At 35.1% G+C, this 26306-nt stretch overlaps 3 protein-coding genes across 5 annotated transcripts in view; 2 read left to right on the top strand and 1 right to left on the bottom strand.

The window, feature by feature from the left end:
* LOC129807127 (uncharacterized) overlaps positions 1–26306 on the bottom strand; it is a 62033-nt gene that overhangs the window by 20839 nt on the left and 14888 nt on the right. The window lies entirely within an intron of this gene.
* On the top strand, positions 12924–14908 carry LOC129806739 (uncharacterized). Its single transcript, XM_055855512.1, has 3 exons — positions 12924–13718; positions 14190–14851; positions 14905–14908. The coding sequence occupies exons 1-3, from the start codon at positions 12924–12926 to the stop codon at positions 14906–14908; spliced, it is 1461 nt and encodes a 486-aa protein (XP_055711487.1).
* LOC129807126 (uncharacterized) lies at positions 15895–17202 on the top strand. The gene is made up of 2 exons (XM_055856170.1): positions 15895–16340; positions 16433–17202. The coding sequence occupies exons 1-2, from the start codon at positions 16276–16278 to the stop codon at positions 17043–17045; spliced, it is 678 nt and encodes a 225-aa protein (XP_055712145.1). The 5' UTR covers positions 15895–16275; the 3' UTR covers positions 17046–17202.

Genomic DNA, 26306 nt, shown 5'->3' with positions numbered 1-26306 from the left:
CGATTTAAGCTTCGTGCATTTTGCAAAATGCTGTTAACATGTCCACCTCGTTTTTTCCCATATATGAAAATTTTCTTATCACAGATTTATTTTCAACAGCAAAATCTCCCAATTTTTGTAGGTGAGCTATGTGAACCCATATGGTAGATTTCGACAAATTATCACCGTACTTTTCCCATTTACTTTTACATGCCTAAACACCACAAAATGGGAAAGTAATTTTCCGTGCCTAAAAATAAAATTAGAAACAATAAAGGCTGATGGTGAAGGTAGAGGAAAAGGTACAGAAAAAAAGTCGAGTGGGAAAAGGTGAAGAGAAACAGCAATAAATGATAATATATTGAAATAATAATTCATGGATATAAATTTGGAAATGGACACATTTATGAAGGAATGTGTTATTCATTCAGACAAAAATTGGATATCCTTGAGGATGGTGAGAAAAGGAAACCCACAAGTTTGTCCTAATGGCATCCCATTTACTTTGTCTCCCACCCAACGTCTGGGTGGTTTTTCTCAAGGAATTACCAATAAAGCAAATTTTCCCCACATTAACTCATATATATACACTCTGAAAGAACCTTTTATATTTCGTCATGTTTAATCATCCACCAATCCCATCCCCTGTGCCAGGTAGTATACGATAGTATGGAGAGAAAGGAGAAGAATATGTGGAGCAATGAAAATGAGTCAATTAATTTTGATTTCTCTATTTCTCCAACACTCTTGTGGGTGCAAGATGGTTCAACAGCAACACATAAACGAATATTGGAGTTCATACCTTTCCCCAAGAGACAATCTTTGGGCTCATGCGTGAAATTAAACGACACAATACGTAATAATAATATTTATAGGTCAACAGAGGAATATAGTAGTATGAAATGAAGAGATACCACAGTACCAAACCAATTAATTCAATTGCATTATATTGGATATTCTAAATAATTAAAATTACTCTCAGATTCACCAAACTTATGGAGAAATTAATGAAAATTTTGCATTCCCCGTAATGTTTTATTTGGCTAACAATTTCCTCACTTTGGTATTGATTCTGCTAGAAGACATTCTATACAAATAGAATCGATATAATCCTGAATAAATCATGATTAAAGTGTTTTATTATTATATAAGATAAGGGGATAGCAAAATAATTTAGCTTTGCGAAATGCTCGAAGTAACTTATCCTAAGTATTTTTGCATTATTTTTTTTTAAATTTCCTCTCACTTTTTCGTGTAAAAGCGTTTTGTGGATAAATGTTGAACAGTTACACGACACGAAATGTCGGACAAATAAATTTTTAGGTTCGGAGTTTGACTGCGGGTGACTTTTACATCCCCTGTTTATAAGCTTTTCTTAACTTCTGAAACTTAAGGATGGTCTTTACCGATCCGAACTACCACGTCTGATCGGTGAGAACCATTCTTAAAAATTTGAATTAAAGAAAAACTTACGAACAGGAGGGTGTCAAAGTCAGTCTCTGTAGTACCTTATTTAAAATAATAATTAATTAACGGTAGGGGAATGCTTTCAGAGGTTTCACATAAACTCTGACTTCGAGTATTTCATATTTTTCCCATATTCCTTTAATGAATCTAACCTTTTTTTTTATTTAAGACTAGCTCTCGTAGATATGGGTGACTTTGTCCCTTGCGGGTAATTTTGACCCCCTCATGTTCGTAAACTTTTCTTTAATTCTAATGTCTAAAAACGGTTCTCACCAATCAGACACGGTAGATCGGATCGGTAAAGACCATCCTTAAGTTCTAACTAAAATTAAAGAAAAACTTACGAACAGAAGGAAGTCAAAGTTACCAGCAGCGGTCAAAGTCACCTGCACTTACGGTATTAAAATATATTGTCACTGTCAGATTCATTAAAGGAATATGGGAAAAATATTGTGTCTTCAAAGCCAGAATGGGTCCCGGTAAAAATCCCGAAAGCCAAAATCCCGAAAGATAAAATCCCGAGCGCCAATATTCCGAAATCCAAAATCCCGAATTCTTAATAGTGTCATAGCAACTCCCGCGATTGCACCCGCGCTTTCTGGAGGCAAAGGGACATCTTCTGTGTCTTGAAAAATTATTCTAAACATTTCCCCCATATAATTTCATCCCTTTCAGGATTTTGAACATTCGAGATTTTGCGGCTTTCGGGATTTTGGCTGCCACCGATGCAGAATAATTGCATATGGATACGAAATATTTCAAAATGCAAAACATTTTCCGCCTCAATAAATAAAAATTTTTATAATCCGAAAACCTCAAAATAACGATATACAATATACAGTTTTGCTCAGAGTTCCTCAATATAATTGATAATATATTTCAAATTTTTACGCTTAAAAAAATATTTTAATTAAAAAAAAACACATTTAACGTAAAACTGATTTAACAAATTAGCTTCCAAATAGGTAACACTCATTGGAATCACTGATAAACCTAATGTTGTTAATACCGAGATTCCTGTAGTTTAGCGTTCTAACTTACGGGATATTTTAGAATACTTAAAAGATTACCAAAATAGAATATGAGTAATACAATCAAAACCCCAACAAAAATACATTTAGGTTCAAAACTAATATAGTTTTTGGAACATTTGGTACAATTTTTTAAAGTAATTAGGCATTCAAAGGCCTTTCCAATAATTCTGTACTTATCCCACTTGCTTGATAAATATCCCTTCAATTACAGTTGAATCTATGACCTTGGAGGATTGATACGAAGAATAATTCAAGGCCATTATCGTATAGGGATGCAACGTCTGCCTTGATAAAAAAATAGTAAATTTTCACGTAGGTGGTGACACATGGATCTTGTCGAATACTTGTAATAGTTGAAACATGAAGCGCTAAAAGCACTAGAAGTATAGAAATGGGACACTAAGGAAGGACTCTAGTAAAGCGTGGGATATGAAAAACAGGGGCAATAGTAAACGTGAAGTAATTTTAATCTGCCTATAAAACCGTATTCAGACTAAAGGTTTAGCCTAGTTTATGAAAGCCTCAAAATCCTAAATAGTAACCAATTTAATTTGTTCTTTTGATTCGAATTGATTAATTCCACTTAATAGTCGATTGCTAAGTCAAAGTTTTCCAAAAAAAAATCGACTGATAAGAAATTAAAGAATTTAAGCCTTATGACTAAGCCTTAGGTCTGAAGCCCGTATAAGAATGAGTAAGAAAACTAGATCTAGGATTCATGATTTCATTCATTCTAATTCAAATCTAAAAAATATGTTTACAAAACAAATTTTTGAGCAAATTGTCGTTACTGATCAGACTTCAGAGGACGATGATTAGTATTGCCCCAGCTTCTCCTACTCAGCTAACTTGAAAGTCTAAACCTAAACTTCTGAAGTTGTTAGGTATAGTATCTAAAATTGAAGGTTCCTAATTTCCAAAATATGTATTTCCTGAGAAAGGTTCTTCATCTTTTTATTATGTTACAATTAGGTAAGGTGGTGCAGGTTCTAGGCGCCTGAAGTCTTTTTCAAGACTTATTTGCTGCATGTTTAGAAACTAAAGTCACTTATTTTGCTTAGGTATTGATTATTTGAAAACATACTGCACATTTTCCACCTAATAATTTAATAACCAAATCTTTTCCGAAAGGTATGGAATCCTAAATTTCCCATCATTAATTTGAAACATAAGTTAAAAACGACTTTTCCGGAATTTTGGAATTTGATCGAAACAGAACGCTGAGAATTCATAAAAATAATTCATTTTATTTCAACTAAATTCTACTGAATTATTTAACTCAGTTTATTTTTCTTTGAAAGTATTTTAATATTTTTTAGTAATTTATTTTTAGTAATTAATTTAATTTAGTATCCTTAATTGTTTCATCGTGTATGCTTACAGACGATAAGTTAAAGATGTTACTTATACGATAACTCAAGTATTTCTAATTTTTTCTGTTTATATCAAATTCGTGGACGGAATAGTTCAGATAGCTTATCCAAAATTCAATAAAAATTTGAATATCGTTCAAAAAAGAAAAAATTGATTTTATTGGACTTTTTCATACTTTGCAACGCGAATACAAAATGTTGACTCTATGAGATTCTTTAAATCAAAAATAGAACATTGTCTATATAATCACGATTACAACAGTTTCTATATTAACGTAGCTTATGACTGGTCTTTAGAATGCAATTTAAGTTGAAGTGAAATATTCTCATTAATTCCCAAATCACTGACTGAGAGAGTTTGCCAAAATTCCAGGGAAAAGCAATTAAAGTCCAATTTAGCTGTTTGGTCTTGAGGATGCTGGGCTCATGTCTTAAAGATGATACACGCTCCAATACACTTCTTAACAACATCCAAATATTCGCGTACGTGAGTGTTCATAGGTGGAAATTAAATTTCTGGGGAAATACACACGTAATTTAATTTGTTAAGGTAGAAAGCCCCAAAAATACTTCATTACCAAAATGCATGACGGCAGGGGAAATTGTTTAGTGTTCATATAGTAAGTTATATAAAATATGAGTGTAATTATAAGGTTTAAGTTAAAATTATTTCAATGGGATGAATGTGAACTGTCTAATTTAATTTTCTAAGCGAAATTTTGACTTTATACGTAAATTGACGAAGAGATTGAATTTCACAGACTTTGCACTATAGTGCATTCTAGCACTGCTACAATTTGCACGTACGATGAGATACTGGAATGATGGAGGACCCAGAGTGGCAATAGAGTCCTCAAATGTGCAATTATGTTGACTTCAAGTGTATACCGTCAATAAAGTAATTTGATATTATTTTCCTCCTCTATACCGCATTTTGAGTTCAACGTGCTCTTGTGGTGACAGACAATATGCCATAGGTTTGCCGTTTTAGCTGCGATTCGTGAAATTATTTAAATTTCAATGAAATATTCAGCAGGAAAATTTATTATTGATCTTTAACACAATGCATTGAGAATTATTTATAATATCATTCTGTGCATTAGGTATACATAAAATTTTATATCGATTAAATGACCTAATTCAGAAAGTAGAGTAAATTATCCATAAATAAATACGTGAGATAATAGAATAAAATTATCAACTTTCACTAAAAAATTGTATCATTGCATTTTTTTAAACTGACATCGAATTGATTAAAGTTTTTGAATTGATATTGAAAGGATTACTAAATTTAGATTATTTTTCTTTTGGTGAAAAAAAAAAACAAAATTAGCGAAGAAGTAGGTTATTTGTATCGACAATTGTCGTAACTGTTTATTTGATATATAATTTTTTTTAATATTCAATATTATTTATTTATTTGATTTTCAAAGAAAAAAATATAAATACAGTTTCGTATGCTTCGTAATGCTTCGTATGCTTCGTAGAAATGCAGTTTCGTATTACTATCCAATTCATCCCTTAATATTCTCAAAAGAATTGAAAGTCATTTCTAGAGTAAATTGTTATTTCATTATAAAGATTCGAAAAGAACAAACAAGTTTTCTTCACTAATTTTAGGAATGATGGGGCCAGTTAAGTTTGTATGATTTTTCAAAATTTAAAATTTAAAATATTTAAATATCAAATTATAGGAAATGTGCTATATCTTTTCAAATAGCCGCTACCCAAAAGAAATAATCTGGATTTAGCTTCAATATGGTTCAGCAGCGTGAAACTTCTCCAGCATTCCCCTATGTTTAACTCTATGTTGTTTTAATGAAACAAATCAAATAAAACTGCCATGTCTTTAAGAATATAAATAAGTTCCAATAAATAACGGTTTATAGCATTATTTAAAGTTTGTTTGCATCAAGCAATACTCCTTGCAACTTCAACGCATAGGACCATCATTAAGCTTCAAATTGCACTACATGTGATTTTGTTGAAACGTAAAAAACATAGCTTTTTACTGAATTGAAAATATCGTGTTTCGTCCCAAAACCAGTATTTGCGGGAAGTTTGATTTTTTAATATAGCTTAAAAAGAAAGTTAAATACGTTCCTTGCCTAAAGACATCTTCCGTAACGGAGGCAGCCAAAATCCCGAAAGCCAAAATTCCGAATTTTCAAAATCATGAAAGGGATGAAATTATATATAGGGTAATTTGTAATATAATTTCCCAAGACTCAAAAATTTTCCTATTGCCTCTAGCAAGCGCAGGTGCAATCGTGGTAGAAGCTATGACACTTCTAAGTATTCAGGATTTTGGCCCATTCAGGATTTTGGCTTTCGGGACTTTGGCGTTCGGGATTTTGACTGGGACTCCTTCTTTAAACATGAAAAACTGAAAACTACTCGTGAAAAATCGTTTAAATCGCTTTAGAAATGAAGATTTCGACATTATGGACAGAAGGACCAAAAACAATTAGGCCGCCGATGTGGCATCGATATTGCCTAAATCGGCGTGTAACTGTCAATAGGAATCACATCTATTACAAATTAATTTGAATCATGCGCGTTCCTTAAAAAATGGTCAGAACGGACCTAGCCAGATTTCTCCAAGAGACCCAAGTTCACATATCCTTCTTCTCTAACGTTCTAAGCTGGACTGACTCTGTCAGCTCTCCAAGGTATATTGACAAAGACCCAGGAGGCAGTGACACCGCAACGGCTTAGACTGGCCTAGGAACGGATTTGCATAGTAACGTTTATAACAGCCAGGATTGCATACGTATACAATTCATAGGAAATTGGTTTACAACTCTGGTTTACAATCGACTACATGTAGGTCTCATCTAGATCTATTTAGGTTTTATCTATTAATTCGACAGAAGATAAGTCGAATAAGTCGATGTTTTGAAAAATTCTTTTTTTTCGCTTTTCGTGTACTTAAAAAGCCTATACTCAGCACTTAAAATTTCAGCTTGAAATTGCTTCTCTGTAAAGTTGGCCATTCGCGACTCATTCGTTTTATATTCTGAGTTGTCGAAATAAAAACAACTTGAGAAATACGTATGTGTCTTGTGAATATCGAATAATAGAAAGGTGGTCATTGAAGACCAGGGGTGACATGATGAATTATTTTCGATACTATCGACTATCGATTCTGAAATATTTAAACGATAGCTGTACTTCCTGTGACTAATATGGATATTTATCAATAGCCACATTCTTTTAATAATGTCACAATGAATGGCTCGACAATGCGCAAAAAGTCGACATTCACTTAATCTAGCAGATATAGATTTATCGATACTATCGATTCGATAGTGTCGAAAAGTAATCATTCCACTCCTGATTTTGATATTTACAGTAGACTCTCGCTAAATCGGCTCTTTTATGATCGGGCTACTTTTTAATTTGGGCAGCAGTTAAATTTGAAAAAAGTTTATCGACATTTTTAATTTTTTCGAATGAAGGTATTTTTTCTCAAATTTGCCATGTTTTGTCTTAGTTATGATGTGATTTTGCATTATAAATGGGGTTTTATGAAATTTTACTATAAATACGAGTATGTAAACTTACTAAGAGTATGCGGAAGAACAAAAAAACCTTGCATTTCAAACAATTTGATGCCCGAATTTCTCTCTAATTCGGGTGACACTTCGGTCCCGAATGACCAAAATTGTATTACCGGTTGGTCTATAGGGCAGTATAATAGACTAGACCCTTACATTTCTACTATACACTGGTAAATTTCAAAAAATTTCCATAAACTTTAAAATCAAAGACAGGCAAATTTTGAAACTTTAAAATCCCCCCATTGAACAAGTTCAATATATGGTGTTGTGGTGAGATTGTTGGTTAGGAGCGTCTGGTATATTGCGTCATCATAAATACCACGATGACACCCGGCAAAGATGCTACGGGGGTTGAGGGGCAGAAAAGACAATTCAACAGCAGGGAGCGAGTGACTGACATAAAGTAAATGGTGAGGCCTAACTAACTTCACCTTCAACATTCCACGCATAGATTCACTGGGTGTATGTTATGTAAATGTAGATTATTACATGTCTATGCAAATATTTGATTCTCTGTTCCACCAGCACCCCTGTGTATTGTATTTTATTGAACCGGGGAATTAATTAAAGTTGCAAATTTAGGTTTTCCGCAATTAGTTTAGCTGCTATAGATCCACTGCACGTTGTTCTAGTACTACCACCGTAGCTGGAGGCCTGATTTTAGAAATTATATATGAGCGCTAAGATACTACCAACGAAGGATGTCTAATAACCAGTTTAAAGCTTATCATTATCACGTAATTCCTGTGTTTAAAGCAATGGGCAGGGGATCAAACCATCCGCATTTAAATATTAACGAGAGGACCTTCCAAGGGCGAGTTTTATTACTTGAGCAACGCGATGGAAAATTTCTGTCAGGTATAGAAAATCATGTACAGGAAATTATCAAAGCATTTTACAACATGTCAGAAGCGTAAAGTTCATTTTTTAGCACTTTTGCTCTGCGTGTCAATAGTCACACGTTTCAGACTTGGCAAATATCTCACAATTGTCCCCTGACATTTCAAAGAGATAACGAAGAAATTGTCAAATGGTTTTTCCTCTAAAAAGTAAAAAATGTGTCAGTATGACTTGGAACTATTGAAGAATTTGATTTTATCAAGAAGCACTCTCCTTTTCAATAGTATTTTTTACTCTATTTATCTTTATTTTCAAAATATTTCATAATAAGAGCATACAGCTCTTTCAACAATTGTTGACCTCGTCGACGGACAAATCCAACCAATCATAATCCTTTATTTCTGTGACGCGAGCAATGTTTCAAGCAATGTTTAGCAATGTTTCATTTCTAAACGGTTACTGAAGACTCCTTACTTAACCCATTCTTTACCATGGTATTACACATCATACGCAAATTAAGTGATTTTAGATGATTTCTTCCTAGACAACTGCTATCTGAATTACTGTCGGAAATGGACTTTTATTTACTTTAGTTCTTCAATTACTTGAAAAAAATAGTTCGACAGAGATGAAAATACATTTTTATGTTTGTTCTCGCTTCGCGTGAAGTCATGCAAAAGTTTTGCTCAAAATGGCGGACGGAAAATTCGACATCACGTGGAATTTGTTAAAATTGGCCTTCATCCTTTTTCCTGATTTGAATTCTGATTGCCAATATGTTTTCTTAGACAGTTACACTATCTAAATCAATGGAGTTTGTAATGAATTAATGTACAGAATTTAAATTCAGTGACCGTTAAAACGTGTGCTTGACAGGGGGTCCCCGGGCCCCCATAATAGGTAAAAAATTTTCTTTTCAAAAAATTCATCTATTAATCTGTAGGAAACTAATCCCAAAATATGAACATTCTATTCTATATATCTGTCCGTCTGGCTGTTACTACGCTTAGCATCCAAACGGTTAGAGATAGATTTTTTGGACCTTTAGGATCCCCATAAATCGACCATGGTATGATTAACATGATCCTCATTTTATCTCCACCCCTCCCTTCCCCACCAAAACCATGTTTTTCGTTGGATTGCTCGAAAACGCATTGTGCGATTTTTTCTCATTTTCAGATACAGATTGCCTAGGCGGACATTTCGTCCTTAATCGAAAATACCATTGAATCATTCCTAATAACAGTTCTTCAAGAGTTTTTCGGTAGAGAGCGTATTTCTCAATCGAATGGGATCATTTTTTGGCTCTTTGGAAAGGTTTTGGAATTCTTAATAAGTCTGAATCGATTCAAATCGGTTTATAAACCGATTTTAAAAACCGATAACTAATTTTATGCGAAATTCAAGTATATTTTGCTTATAAGATACTTTAGTAAATGCTTTGAGTGATTTATATAGTGTTCAGATGGGGGCACAGAGCTGGGTCGCTGCCGGGCAATTGGTCGCGATAAGCCTTGGCCTCTCTGAGAAATCTTTTAGGGCAAAAGCCCGACATTACCCGATATAATTTTTTTTGAAAATCTTTTTATTTTGACGTTACGAATCCAATCGTGGTCGATATAGGGTAGGGTAAGTGTGCCAAATTCCGGCCAGCTTTCAATTTCGGCCACCTTTTTTGTTCTTCGAATTTCTATGAACTTTTAGATTTTACGTACCCTAGAGATTATACAATGCAAAAGAATAACAAAAAATGTAGCTTCGACAAACGAGATGACGTGAAAAAGATATTGGAAGAAATCCCGAAGAGCAAGGAACTATGAGAATGGAGGTGGCCGAAATAGAGCACCAAAGCTATGTCTATATTTTTATTCATTTTAAAATATATTAAGAGTGATTTTAGAGTAAATAAAGACGATAAACTGTCTACAAGGTTCTAAGCAACACTTCTTAAGTAAAAGGAATAAAAAAATCAATTTCTATTAAAGATATTACAATACAAACTTGAGACTTTGACGCTTGCATGCAACTATGCCGAAATTTGGCACACTTACCCTAAGTGTGCCAAATTTCGACATAGTTGCATGCAAGCGCCAAAGTCTCGAGTTTGAAATGTAATATTTTTAATACAAATTGATTTTTTTTATTCCTTATTCTTAAGGAGTGTTGCTAGGAACCTTGTAGACAGTTTAACGTCTTTATTTGCCCTAAAATCATTCTTAATACACTTTAAAATGAATAAAAATGTAGACATAGCTTTGGTGCCCTATTTCGGCCACCTTCATTCTCATAGATCCTTGCCTTTCAGGAATTCTCCCAAAGCCTTTTTCATGTCCTCTCGTTTGTCGAAGATACATTTTTTGTTATTTTTTGCATTGGATAATCTCTAGAGTATGTAAAAACTAAAAATTCATGAAAATTCGAGGAACAAAAAAGGTAGCCGGAATTGCAAGCTGGCCAGAATTTGGCACACTTACCCTATCGCTTTGTAGAGAATTAAGAATTAGGTATCACTCGTTGTGAATATTCTAATTTTGTGCTTTTCCTTTGTGATAAAAATCAAATGGTCATGGGTTAAAAAATATATTAACAGTCAATTGCATTACCTGACAGCTGATTTTCTTTACAAAATCGAACGAAAAATTTGATATTTATGTTTTTTTTCTTTTTTTTTTCTAAAGACGCAACAAAGTCAAAAGCGATGGATTCAGAGAAAATGCTTACATGCATGGAAAAACTCACTCGTAAAAGTCAATTCTATTACGTTAATGAAAAAAGTACAAGATAAAAAACAAGAGTGCCAGCAAAAGGCATTGTACATTTTGCTATGTCAATTTTGAGCCATTTATTCAAAAGGGAATATAATCCATTATCGAATAAGTGTATTAAATTCTTTTGCCAACCCACATCAGAGAGTCAGTGAATGATGAAATGATAGCGAATCTTTGTTTTCTCTCAAGAATTTCATCTATAGGTAGACAATAGATTGATAATACAATTTGTCTGCAGAGGGTGGTGATCAGAAGATACAAGAGGGGCAAAAATGAAAGACACAGTACTGGTATACTTTTGTTCTTGGCAAAATATTATTGAATGTTGGGAGCACAAAGACAATGCGTTCCTCTGTGTCATGTTTCAGAAGAATAATATCAAAACCAACTTCACAGAATCAATCTGAAATATTTCAAGTGCTTTTCGTTTTTGATATTTTTGAGTTATCAAACTTATAGTCAATTTCTTACAAGGTGTATTTCTTATTCGTTAACTAATACAATGAAATACGAAAATGAAAGTCATCGGAGATTTAACAAAGCGGTTTCAATAGATTTCAAAAATTGTGACCGCTAAAAAATACGCGCCAACCGATTGTCTGAACCAAATGAAAATGACAAAAAATACCCCGTGCTTGCCAAAATTTGCTCCAGCAGTTTTTAAAATTTCCACAAAATCATCTTTTGGAAAACGGTTCTGAAAGCATATTTTCTTTTGTATCAGAGGAAAATAACTTCGGCAAATTTGTAGAGCGGTAAATTTCCTATAAGAATATGCTCAATATAAATCATTCAGATTCTCTGATAGATTGTGAAAAAATAAAATATCCGTTTTGACAAATTTTGCCCCAGTCTGTCCTACTTACATTTATGTTAATTACCCTCTTTTGCCCTCTTTACTTAACAGACTGTAAATTTGAAAAAAAAAAGTTTGTCGACATTTTTCAAGTTTGGTTATGATTATCGAATTTAATAAGCTCATCGCTATGTCACCCATAAAATTAAACTTTAATTTAATACTTTCTGCACTTCGAGAATGGTACAATAATAGCAAGTGTTTTATCTTGCCTCTTTTTCGGATTTACTCATTATATACCAAATTATCAGGCATGAAACCGTTCGAAAACTGACCGAATCTCAGAAGGCACACATGATATAGGGTAATGTGGTACATTTTGGATCGACTTTTAGCTTTTTAAACTTTCAAACACGTTAGTGACTTCCCAAATTATTTTTTTCTTTGTTGAAATTAATATTTATATTATATTCTTTGTTTTATTAAGAATAAAACTCTTATCGAAAATTATTGGAAAAGTCATAATTTTTTATATAAAATAGCAAAAAATATAAAGAAATAAAAATGGTACATTTTGGAATGATGTGGGTATTTAGGAACAAGACGAATTCGTATACAGGATATTCAACACTTGATCTTGGGTTATTGGATGCCACCGATTATAACAATCTAAGAAGCATTGCACCCGCTCCTTCTTCCCCTCGGGAGTTAGTTTTGGGGAGTCCAATCTGGCATTTCACTGGACATTTGCCGGTGAAAATCGTACTTTTGACACAATTCCATCACTGCTTCTCTTAAACACTTCTCACACCTGGAGTGCTTTTAGAGCCTTCTCTACATCATCCTGAGTATATGGTTTGCCTTTTGAAGACTACCTTGGTATAGGAATTTCAAGAAAAACAGGAAATACTGTAAAGATTTTTCACATTCCAAAATGCACTGTGTTAGGAAGTAATTATGTTCACCACTAGATGGCAGTAACAATTTAGTCTATGTTTTCTATGTCCATTAACTTAATGACGTTAATGATTATTCCATGTATGGATTCACTCGGAGAATAAAGCTATTACAGTGGCGACGTGAAAAGTGAATTAGAACCCAAAATGCCGGATGAGAAGTCCAGCAAAAGTGCTAAGAAGGATCCTGAGTCATCGAAGAACATGAAGGATGATCAGGATGAACATGGTGAGCAAGGAGCTCAGAGTTTTGGGCATTTGACTTTGCCGACGAAAGTGGAGTTTTTCCGCCCTGAAGAAGGAAGATGGAGTCGCTGGTTAATGCGCTTGGAAGACACGTTTGATTGTTTTGGAGTTACTGATGAAGCGCAAATGAAGAAATTGCTGTTGCATTACATGGGATTGAAGGCGTATGATAAATTGTGTGATCGTATTGCTCCAAAATTACCACGAGAAATGTCGTACAAGGAAATTGTAGCTGAAGTGACGGAAATTTTCGATCCAACGCCTTTGGAGATAGTAGAAGTGAACACGTTTCATGAGCGAAAACAAGGAGAAAATGAAACTTGTGCGGATTTTTTGGCAGCTCTTCGGAAGTTGTCCACAAATTGTAATTTTGGTTGCAAGGAATGCGACAACTTGACAAAAACTCTCCGGAATCAATTTGTGGCAGGGCTTTGGAACAAGGCAATTAAGAAGAGGCTGCTGGAGAAACGTAACTTGACGCTAGAACTAGCTTTTGATATCGCCAGAGCTATGGAAACTTCAGAAAAAGGAGAGGAAAAACTTCAGGAGAGCCGCAAGCAGAGCATCAATAAACTGGCAGAAGATGAAAAATTTCCACCCACAAATGATGATGCAGAATCTGTCAAGAGGATTGTGAAGAAGTGCTTCAAGTGTGGATCAGCTACTCATCTAGCCAATAGATGTCAACCCAGGGAAGTAACTTGTTTTGCTTGTAATAAGAAAGGTCATTTTGCAAAGTTTTGTCCAGAGATAAATTCAAACAAGAAAGTTCAAGTTCAGGGGAAAGAAAAATTAAATAAAGTAGAAGATTTGATGTACTTGGAGAGTAATTTTGAAGATAAAATTTGTCTGCCAATCAGAGTGGGGGGAAAAGCTATGATTTTCGAAATTGACAGTGGTTCACCAATTTCAATAATTGGAATCCAAGACAAAGATAAGTTTTTTCCTCAAGAAGAAATATACCCTACAAAGCGTAAATTTGTGGGGTATGATGGTAATAGAATAGAGATATTAGGTTTCCTGAGAACTACCATTGAGGTTAGGGGACGGGTGCTTCGAGGCCAGAATTTGTATGTCGCATTGGGTTCAGAAAAAACTCCACTTCTGGGCAGAGAATCGATTAAAAAGTTGAATTGGCTTAATTGGAACGAGGTTATGCACGTTAAGAAAGTTGAAGAGGGATCGGCCACTGAGAGATATGTCGATGATTTGAAAGAAGAATTTAAGAAAGTTTTTGATGATTCACTCGGCAAAATTAATGGAATTCAAGGGGAATTGAAGTTAAAGCATGATGCTAAACCCGTTTTCTTGAAAGCCAGAACCGTACCTATTGCTAAAAAAGAGGCAGTAGAAAGAGAAATTGAGTCGTTGGTAAATGAGGGTGTGCTGATTAAAGTGAATCAAAGTAGATGGGCAACTCCAATTGTTGCAATTCCAAAAGCGTCCGGGAAAGTACGGGTTTGTGGAGATTACAGTTGTACTGTAAATCCCAATTTGATTGTGGATAGATATCCTTTACCCACAATCGAGGAGCTTCTGGCGGACATGGCAGGGGGGCAGAAATTTACGAAGATCGATCTTTCGCAAGCGTATTTGCAGATGGAAATAAAGGAAGAAGATAGAGAACTTCTAACATTGAGTACTCATAAGGGATTGTACATGCCTACGCGGTTGATGTACGGGGTTGCTTCTGCGGTTGCAATTTGGCAACGTACAATGGAGTCACTTTTGCAAGACATTCCTGGGGTAAAAGTTTTCCTAGATGACATCAGAATCACGGGAGCTAACGATGAGGAGCACCATTTCAGATTGAGGGAAGTACTTAAAAGGTTAGAAGAAAGGAACATGAGGGTCAATTTTGGGAAATGTGAGTTTTTTGCAGATAAAATTGACTATTGCGGATACGTGATTGACAAAAATGGAATCCATAAGGATCCAAAGAAAATAGAAGCTTTGGAGAAAATGCCTCGCCCTAGGGATGTAGATGAAGTAAGAGCCTATGCGGGTTTTGTTAATTACTATGGACGTTTCTTTCCGAATTTAAGCACCAAACTCAATCCGATCAACAATCTTTTGAAAAGCAAGGGCGATATTGATTGGGATAATAATTGTGAGAATGCGTTTCAAGAAATTAAAAAAGAAATGAGTAGTAATAGAGTACTGGCACATTTTGACCCCAAAGAAACATTGATATTGTCAGTGGATGCAAGTCCTGTCGGGGTGGGCGCATGTTTGGGACACAGGTATAGGGATGGCACAGAAAGGCCATTATTTTTTGCTTCACAAACTTTGACGGAAACTCAGAAAAAATATACTCAAATCGATAAAGAGGCCTATGCCATTATTTTCGGCATAAAGAAGTTCTATTCTTACTTATACGGTAGGAATTTTGTATTGATCACCGATAATAAGCCATTATCGCAAATCATGAGGCCTGATAAAGGGGTACCCCATTATTCTGCGTTAAGAATGCAGCACTATGCTATGTTCTTGAAGGGTTTTGATTTTTCTGTTGAGCACAGGGGTACTAAATTTCATGGAAATGCGGACGGTCTATCAAGGCTACCTTTGAAAGAGACTTCTCAGTATGAAACAGACGACCCAGAAATTGTTCAGATTGGGCTTATAAATACACTTCCTGTCACGGTAACAGAGATTAGAGCAGAAACTTATAAAGACAGTGAAGTTCGAGATTTGATTGAGGGACTGAAGTCGGGCAAAATTGTTAGAAAGGAACTTAGGTTTGGTATCCCTATGGAGGAATTTTCATTCAAGCACGGTTGTCTAATTCGAGGCATACGTACATATATTCCAAAGAAGCTGCGGGACATCATTTTGCAAGAGTTACATCAGGGTCACAATGGGGCGACTAAAATGAAAGTGCTTGCTAGAAGCTATTGTTGGTGGTCAGGGATTGATAGGGAGATTGAGGATTTGGTTAAAAACTGTTCTGATTGCCAGGAGAATCGCGCTAATCCAAAAAAAGTGCCAACTCATTTGTGGGAAGATGCTAAGAGACCATTTCAACGTATTCATATTGATTACGCAGGGCCTATTAGTGGGAAATGGTTGCTTGTCGTAGTTGATTCTTTTTCCAAGTGGCCTGAAGTTGCTATTGTGTCAGATATGACAACAGAAACAACTATTCAGGAATTAAGAAAGATTTTCGCAACTCACGGTCTGCCTGAAGAAATAGTATCTGATCAAGGAAGGCAGTTCACGAGTGGGGATTTTGCAGACTTTTGCAAGGTTAATGGGATTTTGCATAGAATGGGGGCACCTTATCACCCGGCAACCAATGGACAAGCGGAGAGATACGTAAGAACAATTAAAGAAAAACTTATGGCCCTGAAGAACGTCAGTAAAGCAGATTTAAATCAGAAGATGTGCACTGTTTTGTTAAATTACAGAAGAACTCCTCATAGTACAACAGGGGTATCTCCTAGTCAGAAGCTTTATCAAAGACAAATAAGATCGCGTTTGGATTTTATAATTCCAAAAGAAGAGGAAGAGAAGGATAGGACTGTTATCACGGAAAAAGTACGAAAATTCGAAATTGGGGATCGTGTAGCAGCTAGAAATTATAAAAATGGGGAGGCTAAATGGAAATTTGGGAGAATTCAAGAAAAATTAGGACAATTACATTATAATGTGTCGATGGATAGTGGGTTGATTTGGAAGAGGCATATTGATCAGCTTAGGAACGTGGGAGAGAATGTTTCGGAAACTAAAAATCAAGGCAATGAATCTTCCTGGGATGACGAAGATATCGACATATCTTTCAGAAGTCCGGTTGTTCAAGAAAATGAAGTAGAAGTACTTGAAACTGAAAGTCAAAATGAGAGAGAAGATGTTTTCTTGGAAGAGGAGGAGACAGATGTGGAGGATTTTCAAGATGCACTTGATAGAAGTCAATCTCATACAGATTCTGAGTCTCTAGAGACAGCACAGTTGCCTGAACCCTTGGAGTTTGAAGGTAGACCAAAAAGAATTATTAAGCCACCGAATCGCCTCAATTTGTAAATTATGCTTTTCCTTAAATTTAATCTAAGTTCTTTATTTCATTATTTTGTTATCAATGAATCCAATTTTAAATTTATCATTTTGGTTATTTGAAAATCTTAAGGAGGGAAGGATGTTAGGAAGTAATTATGTTCACCACTAGATGGCAGTAACAATTTAGTCTATGTTTTCTATGTCCATTAACTTAATGACGTTAATGATTATTCCATGTATGGATTCACTCGGAGAATAAAGCTATTACACACTGGATTGTTTACTTTTGTAAATTTGCTTTTTTGACTAAAAAAATCGAACAAATTTCTTTGAACCTGATCACTGACCTTCGAATAAAAGGTCCAAAATTTACTTTTTTTATCAAAATTACGTTTCAATTTCACTGATAAAATAGTTTAAGTGAAAAAACTTAGCTGCTGACATCGGCAAAATTGACCACACTGAAGATTTTATGAAAAGTGGAGAGATACACTGTCAATTTCCTCGCGTATTTTATACTCTCTAAATTAAATCTAATTCCAGAAGTTTTCTGTATCTGGTACGTGGAAAGCTAAATAATTCAAATAAAACTTAAAAATGAAGGAAAAACAAGTGATTTTAAGCGATATAACATATTTATAATACATTCCAAAACACCCCAGATTAGGTTCCAAAATGCACCGTTTTCCAAAATGTACCACATTACCCTACTGTAATAATTTCTTTTCGGATAAGTTAGAAAATTCAGAAAACATAATACGAACAGTAATATTTTACTGGTCGTATTACTCCTCTAATCTGGACTCTCTAATAGACATATTTTTCCATTTAAAATTTAGCATACTGTAAAATTCTCTTTCCGTCTTTTCTTAACTATTAATATTAATCGTATAATATAAAAATGGTAACCGTTTTTGGGGCTAATGCCAGCCTTGTGCTTATGCGAAATCTCTTTTATGTAGAGTGTACGACCCATTCGACTATTGTTAAATCCAGTCTGCGCGCTGAATTACAGAGTGTTCCGGCTTAAGTGAAAACGGATTTAATGAATTTGATAAGAATTGCCTACTATTGGGAGCTTATTTACGAAATAATTTTTAAATTGCCCCTAAATGCATGCAAGTTTTTTTCACGCGATAAATTTGAAATGCATTTCTTATGAACCGTTGGAGCTTGAAAATAGGCCAAAAAATTGGCGCCGAAAATGTTTTGCATACATCACAGCGTGTCCGTATCTTATTACAAACATATCTCCTGTGGGTATGCAAACTTTCTGTGCCACTGCACTGGAGTGAAGTCACGAGCTTTTTTCGGTCCTGAGAACTTTTTTCAAAGCGGAACTCTCTGTACTAATCGTATCGAATCTTCAAATTCCTATTTTCCCTTTAGAACTTGCAATAATTTTTTAGGTAAGCATCAACAGAGCTTACACTTATGTAATAATGTATACATTCTATGTATCTATATATAAATCTATATTCAGCGATTTGCTCTGGGGATTGATTACCAACGCTAAGACGGCGGTGGACATAATAAAGAAACAGATCCTACACTTATAAAATATTGTACATCTGTGTTTAAGAGAAACTTTCTATTAATTTTTCTAACTTAAAATTGATTTTTATTAAGAATCTCACGTACCATAGACCGAAAGAAGCTTATCAGTGGCTTCTGCATCCACCTCCACAATTGTACATCCTTGATAGACAATCAATGATGAGACAACGAGAGACACTTTGAGAGGAAGTGGATGCTACATCTCAAGACGCAGCAATGCCATTCCTTGCAATATCGGGGCTTTTGTCCATGAAATATTTCTCTCCACTTTCGGAGATATAACGACTTCTTGCGAAGCTCACAGTTGCACAAAAAGACTTGAGTGTACGTTATATAGAACTTATGTTTGCTCTACTTCAAGCGACATCAAGTGATATGCTTCCGGCCGTCTCTTTCCTCCAAAACAAACATCCAAAACTCCCTAAGGAGTCATGCAAAGAAATTCCATATGCGGAAGCAACTATCATGTGAACACTCCATCCCCTACTTACAAGAATATGTGAACTTCTTAGGAGATGTGCATTTTTACGCGCCATCATACCCCTCAATTGTCTAACATATCTCCTATGCCAAATTAGTTGAGAGAAATCCTCCACAGGCAAGTGCCTCTTTATCTCATAGTTTTGTCGCGATAGTGAAAGTTCTTGAAACCATAATGCAAAACTTATGCAAAATTTTGAAGTTTCAGCAAAGTTTGTTTTCTTTGACTTAGGCATTACCGTATGCATTTTCAACATTTTCCGACGAAAAACACTTTAATGTTTGAAGATTTAGATCATACCAAGTGTTGGTTGGAATAAAATTTAGTTGAAAAGTGAGACTTTTGCTTTTTCAACTTAATAACTAAAACCAAATATGTATTTCGTGTATTTAAGACTTGCTGCATGTGACAGTCACTACAAAAATTATATACTAAAGTTTCATTACATTTTAACTGAAAGTTTATTTTGGAATACGTTACATCGAGTCGTATTCTCTATATAGTCTTAGCAATAGACTACTTTACATCCAACTTTTCGATATCCGGATATTTGGGAGTGGGGGGATCTTTATATTTTACGACTGAACGTGCTTTTGGCTACATCCACACAGTCGGATCGGAATGTTTGGGAATAAAAATGACAGATAAATAGTTTGACAGCTGTCATCTCGTCATCGCAGTTTTATAGTTTAGACATCGTAAATATATAATAAAAACCCTGTATGATAGAAAATGCTTTTGGCAAGCGTGTTGTCAGCTGCTTTGACAACGGGAAATATTTTCCATTGGAATATTTTGTTTACAAATTATGTGTTACAATTAAAAGTAATTTCAGTGATTATAATAATATAATAATTATGCGACACTGTGTTATCTGTAGAAAATAGCAAAGTGATAACATTAAAGAAGTTGCAAACCTAAAATACGCGAGTTTTTATTCCATTCTGTGAGTGTTTATGGAAAAGGGACAGATAATCCTAACCGGCTTATGTAGGTGAGATTCTTAACGTGAGCTAACTCGGAGTGCATGCAAATTCGATTTGATGCTGAAGTAGGGAGACGCCATTCAGTTATCTTGAATAAAATTCGTGAAATTATACAAATTTTGTATTTAAACCAAAATATCAAGGATTTGGATGAACTGACAGAAAAGTGTTATATGGGTGAAATGTAGACCAGAATGTTCTCTATAATTTTTCCATAGAACATGATCTCATCGATTACTCAGAAGCCAAGATAATCGAGGTTTTTTGTTTCTTAACTCGTTTTTTCATCCATCAGAGTGCCCCAAGTAGTCATTTGTTGAACTTCAACTATATCAAAGAATTGTTGTATTCTGTGGGATTTTCCATTTAAAACCCTATTTTAAGTGTCTTGGTGGAGTAGAGGCAGTCAAATTGGCATCTGAGTGATTTCAAAGCGTTATTATGGGAAAAATCAATTTTTTCACACTTAAACGGCAAAATCGGAGTGATAGCGTAGTCTGAGCGGAAAATGATGTATGGACGAAATGTAGAGACAAATGTCCTCTACAATTATGTCGAAGCAATCATCAAAATCGGTTCAGCGACAGTCGAGATAATTGAGGTTGTGTGATATTGAAATTCGTTTTTTGACTGTGGCGCCCCTGATGTTGGTCCCACGAAGTTCAAATGTTCCAGAAAGTTGTAGTATTTGGTGAGATCTTTCGTTTAAGCCCTCATTCATCAAAATCGGTCACATAGAACCGGAGATATGATTTTTTAAATTTTGTGAACTTTGACCCCTCATATCTCCGGTTCTATTGAAACCACAGCGCACATACGCACCATTTTGGAAACGTCCTAGACTGGACTACAACATACTAAAATTTCATTAACTTGCACAATGCCGTTTTTGAGAAAAGTGACTTTGAATTTCGATGAATTTTGACGCTATCACAGCGCCACCTGTAGTGACTTTTTGAACTTCCATCTGAAAGTGCTCATCGAGACGAAACCAAACAGGTAAAATTTATGTCGATATGTTAATTAGAACCGGAGATAGAGGCCGGTCAATGTTCGAACTTTGACCCCTTATAGCTCGGGTCAGGGGTTATGGATCGACTTAAGGTTTTTTTTGTTTGATAGGTATAATCAACGGCTACAACATACTAAAATTTCAGCCCGATCGCATAAGGAATTTTTGAGTTATTTAACTTTTAAGATTTAAAAATTTTCTTTTTAATAATAGCGCCCCTAGCGGTGGTTTTATGAACTTGCGATGTTAGAAAGAGAAGTGGCATTTCACGAGAGCTTTCCAAAAAGCCCTCATTTTTTAAATTCTGACAATTAGAACCGGAGTTATGGCCATTTTAAGAAATTTTTTTTGGACCCTTATAGCTCGGGTCAGGGGGGTCGGGGGACCTTAAGTTTGGTATTGATGGAAAGCTCTAAGGCCCAGCTATAACATACTAAAATTTGAGCCCGCTCGATGCCATAGGGCCGGAGCTATTGAGAAAACAAAAAAAGGGGGGTCTTCAAAATGGCGGAAGGAGGGGTGGGGGGTGGGGGGTCAATGCACCATGTTGCAATTTTCATACGATATTTAACCTTTGCCGAAAACCGCAAGTCGATATCTTTTTTAGTTTAGGAGCTATTAAGCTCCAAAGAGCGGCCGGCCGGCCGGCCGGGAACGTAACTTAGCCCCCCATATATTCGTGATCAGGAAGTGGCGAAACACATTTTGGCCAAGTTTGAGCGCGATCGGAGGACATGAAATTTTGTTAGGATTATAGTAGGTGAGATTGTTAAGAATCTCACCTAATACTTTTTACACGATACTTTGTGATTATCTAATTTGTTCAATCGTTATCTCTGGTTAAATAAAAGAGTCGTTGGCTAAGGCCAAGGAAATTCGCAAAAATACACACAGAAAATTGTGACTCTAAATTTAAGAATATATAAAATCCTGGGAACTTAAATCGGACGTGAATCCCTGAGGCGTTGAAGTTTAGAAGCTCTGAGCGAAAGAAATGGGCTAGAATCCTTAGCTCTTTCAAGTTAAGAGATCGAGAACTTAAGTTTCACATTAGCTGAAAAACGAAAAATGTTTAGATTTGCAAATTGCAACTTAAACTAAATGATCAAGGATTTAGAATTAGAGCATTGGCATTCATTGGATGGGATTTGAAATTAAATTCCTGTGTGTTTCTGTTAAAGAATTTTCCATTTTTCTGTGTGTATAGAATAAAGGCAACTTACTTATTGCCGATGGAATGAGGAGTCCTCGGTTCTCTGTGCGAATCTGATTTATTGAACAATTTCTTAGACTATTTATACCATTTATACAAAATTATTTTTACCCCACTTAATTGCTAGGATCGACTTTGTGAGCCCTCAATGCGTCATTGCAGACTAGCATATTCTTTATTTTGCTGACCGAAACTGCTGATTAAGATGTGAATAAACTGAGCATAATGACCTAAATTAATTGGGAACTTAACAATCTTTAATCGTTTATAACTACAAAACTATTAGTTGGAATTTTCCCAAAATGATATAAGATATATTTGAGAGTATGGAGAATAGGATGGTAAAGGTGCAGACTCATTTAACATCCTAGTTTCTTTGATATTCATTGTCAAAGTGAGGTTAATTTTGCATATTTTGTGAAATGACTCCTTATAACTAAAACTAAAATTGTTACATTAATCAAACTATTGAGATCTAAACGAAATAATAGGATATTCCTAGTATCAAAATTATGTAAAAATAGTCTAGTAGTCCTTAAATCATTTTAGGATGAACCATATGCTTAGAAATTAGGGGTAACGAAAACCCTTGCAAAGCAATCAGCAGCTTTAGTTAACCACTCTTTTAATTTTTGCGTTAATTTATTAGTATCCTTAACAGGATATAAGGACATTATGTTGAAATCGTGGTAATTTGGGTATCAAAAAATATTCTAATATGTTTTAAAAACTCTTAATTGGCATATTTGAATGTAAAATATCGCAATTCAAAATTACTTAAAACTAAAATGTTCCTCATTCGGAATAACTTGTATTTTTGAATGACAAGTACTCATCAAATACCATTATACATGTGTAAACTGTGTATCTTTCCTCCACGAATAAGTCGTAAATACATTGTATGACATGTGAACTGTGTATTTTGGTCCCGCCGGGTGAAGTAAAAACTTTAAGCAAAGTGACAACCTAAATTTCGTGTTTTTGTATCATTCTATTGGCGATTTTTAAGAAATTAGTATTTTTGCTCGCATCTTTTTAGTTATCTAAAATGTTTAATTGTTAATGCTTGTTAAGCAGAACATACCATTTTATTTATAACTTCTACAGTTTCTTCATAAATTAACAATATTAGGTGAGATTCTTAACAATCTCACCTACTATAATCCTAACAAAATTTCATGTCGTCCGATCGACCTCAAACTTGGCCAAAATGTGTTTCAGCACTTCCTGATCACGAATATATATGTGGCTATTTTACGTTCCCGGCCGGCCGGCTGGCCGGCCGCTCTTTGGAGCTTAATAGCTCCTAAACTAAAAAAGATATCGACTTGCGGTTTTCGGCAAAGGTTATATATCGGGTGAAAATTGCAACTTGGTGCATTGACCCCTCACCCCCCACCCCTCCTTCCGCCATTTTGAAGACCCCCCTTTTTTTGTTTTCTCAATAGCTCCGCCCCTATGGCATCGAGCGGGCTCAAATTTTAGTATGTTATAGCTGGGCCTTAGAGCTTTCCATCAATACCAAACTTAAGGTCCCCCGACCCCCCTGACCCGAGCTATAAGGGTCCAAAAAAAATTTCTTAAAATGGCCATAACTCCGGTTCTAATTGTCAGAATTTAAAAAGTGAGGGCTTTTTGGAAAGCTCTCGTGAAATGCCACTTCCCCTTCTAACATCGCAAGTTCATAAAACCACCGCTAGGGGCGCTATTATTAAAAAGAATATTTTTAAATCTTAAAAGTTAAATAACTCAAAAATTCCATTGTGCATCGGGCTGAAATTTTAGTATGTTGTAGCCGTTGATTATACCTATCAAACAAAAAAAACCTTAAGTCGATCTAAAACCCCTGACCCGAGCTATAAGGGGTCAAAGTTCGAACATTGACCGGCCTCTATCTCCGGTTCTAATTAACATAGCGGCCTAAATTTTACCTTTTTGGTTTCGTCTCGATGAGCACTTTTAGATGGAAGTTCAAAAAGTCACCACAGGTGGCGCTGTGATAGCGTCAAAATTCATCGAAATTCAAAGTCACTTTTCTCAAAAACGGCATTGTGCAAGTTAATGAAATTTTAGTATGTTGTAGTCCAGTCTAGGACGTTTCCAAAATGGTGCGTATGTGCGCTGTGGTTTCAATAGAACCGGAGATATGAGGGGTCAAAGTTCACGAAATTCAAAAAATCATATCTCCGGTTCTATGTGACCGATTTTGATGAATGAGGGCTTAAACGAAATATCTCACCAAATGCTACAACTTTCTAGAATATTTGAACTTCGTGGGACCAACACCAGGGGCGCCACAGTCGAAAAACCAATTTCAATATCACATAACCTCAATTATCTCGACTGTCGCTGAACCGATTTTGATGATTAGGGGAAACTGGGGTACCACCAAACACTTTTGAAAGATGCGATTTTGACTGAATTCCCTAAGAAAACTGTGAATTTTAGAAAAATGTTGCTTACCCCATGTTATAGCCTTAGGTATAGGCTGCATATTAATGCATACAAGGATGATGTGAAGCACTTCAATTTTCCGTAAAAAGGAAAATTGTATCACCATGCATTTTTCGCTTTTTTCCAACCACCCGGGGTACCAATAAACACTTTCTGGGGCACCAAAAAACACCTCATTTTCTCACCCATTGAAGTTATTTTGGGCATTCACCACAATTCCTAATTATAAAGAATGTATTGAAAATGTAAATAATTCTCAAAAAAGCACTGCAAAATTTAGAATGAGTGACCAAAATAGCAAAAAACTAGAGCACTGCCACCGAACATATTTGTCAATAGATTTTTCATCATTTTGACATCATTCGACTTCTGACTGGAAAGCAGCGCCACTAAAATCGTGGCAAACACTATACCTAAAGTTCAAATTTTACGCGTTCTTCTTATTATTTGTAATAAAATCGAGAAATCATTCGTCAATCCTTGTTTAAAATCACTGAAGAATCATTAAGAATCATTTAATGCAAAATTGGGTTCTTGAAACTATATTTCTCTTGAGTCTTGAATGAAAATCCCATGACTGAATATAAATTTCTGAAATCGAACAAAGAGGGAGATGAAGAGTAAGAAAGATAAGGGGAAAAATTTTGCCATTCAAGCTACGCTCGCGACATCTGCAATTGTGAGAAATTTGCCTGTTTGTTGGTGCCCCAAACACTGTTTTGTGATGGATTTTATATTCTTTTAAAAAAATGTGAACATTAATTTCTTTAGTAGATACATAAATATTATCCCAAAACATGTAGGAAAGTACTGGTGTAGTGAAATTTGATGTAACTTATTTCAGTTTTATTTTCCAGGTAGATATATAAATGACTAAAATTATCAAAAACTCACAATTTTGCGAAAAAAGATTCTTATTTCTGAACTACTTGAATTATGTGGATCATTCTTTCTCTGGACAAGCATCCCTATAGTGTCTATGATTTCATGTAAGTCTCATTCTCTGAAGTCTTATACCTATTGAAAAAATCGCAGTGTTTGGTGGTACCCCTGTTTGGTGGTGCCCCAGTTTCCCCTACTTCGACATAATTGTAGAGCACATTTGTCTCTACATTTCGTCCATACATCATTTTCCACTCAGACTACGCTATCACTCCGATTTTGCCGTTTAAGTGTGAAAAAATTGATTTTTCCAATAATAACGCTTTGAAATCACTCAGATGCCAATTTGACTGCCTCTACTCCACCAAGACACATAAAATAGGGGTTTAAATGGAAAGTCCCGCAAAATACAACAATTCTTTGATATAGTTGAAGTTCAACAAATGACTACTTGGGGAACTCTGGATGAAAAAACGAGTTAAGAAACAAAAAACCTCGCTTATCTTGGCTTCTGAGTAATCGATGAGATCATGTTCTACGGCAAAATTAGAGAACATTCTGGTCTACATTTCACCCATATAACACTTTTCTGTCAGTTCATCGAAATCCTTGATATTTTGGTTTAAATACAAAATTTGTATAATTTCACGAATTTGATTCAAGATGACTGAATGGCGACTCACAATTTCGGCTCTAAATCGAA

The sequence above is a fragment of the Phlebotomus papatasi genome, chromosome 3, assembly GCF_024763615.1.
Source record: "Phlebotomus papatasi isolate M1 chromosome 3, Ppap_2.1, whole genome shotgun sequence".
NCBI classification, from domain to species: domain Eukaryota; kingdom Metazoa; phylum Arthropoda; class Insecta; order Diptera; family Psychodidae; genus Phlebotomus; species Phlebotomus papatasi.
The sequence above is the reverse complement of the archived record's forward strand: the minus strand, read 5'-3'. Positions and strand labels throughout refer to the sequence as shown.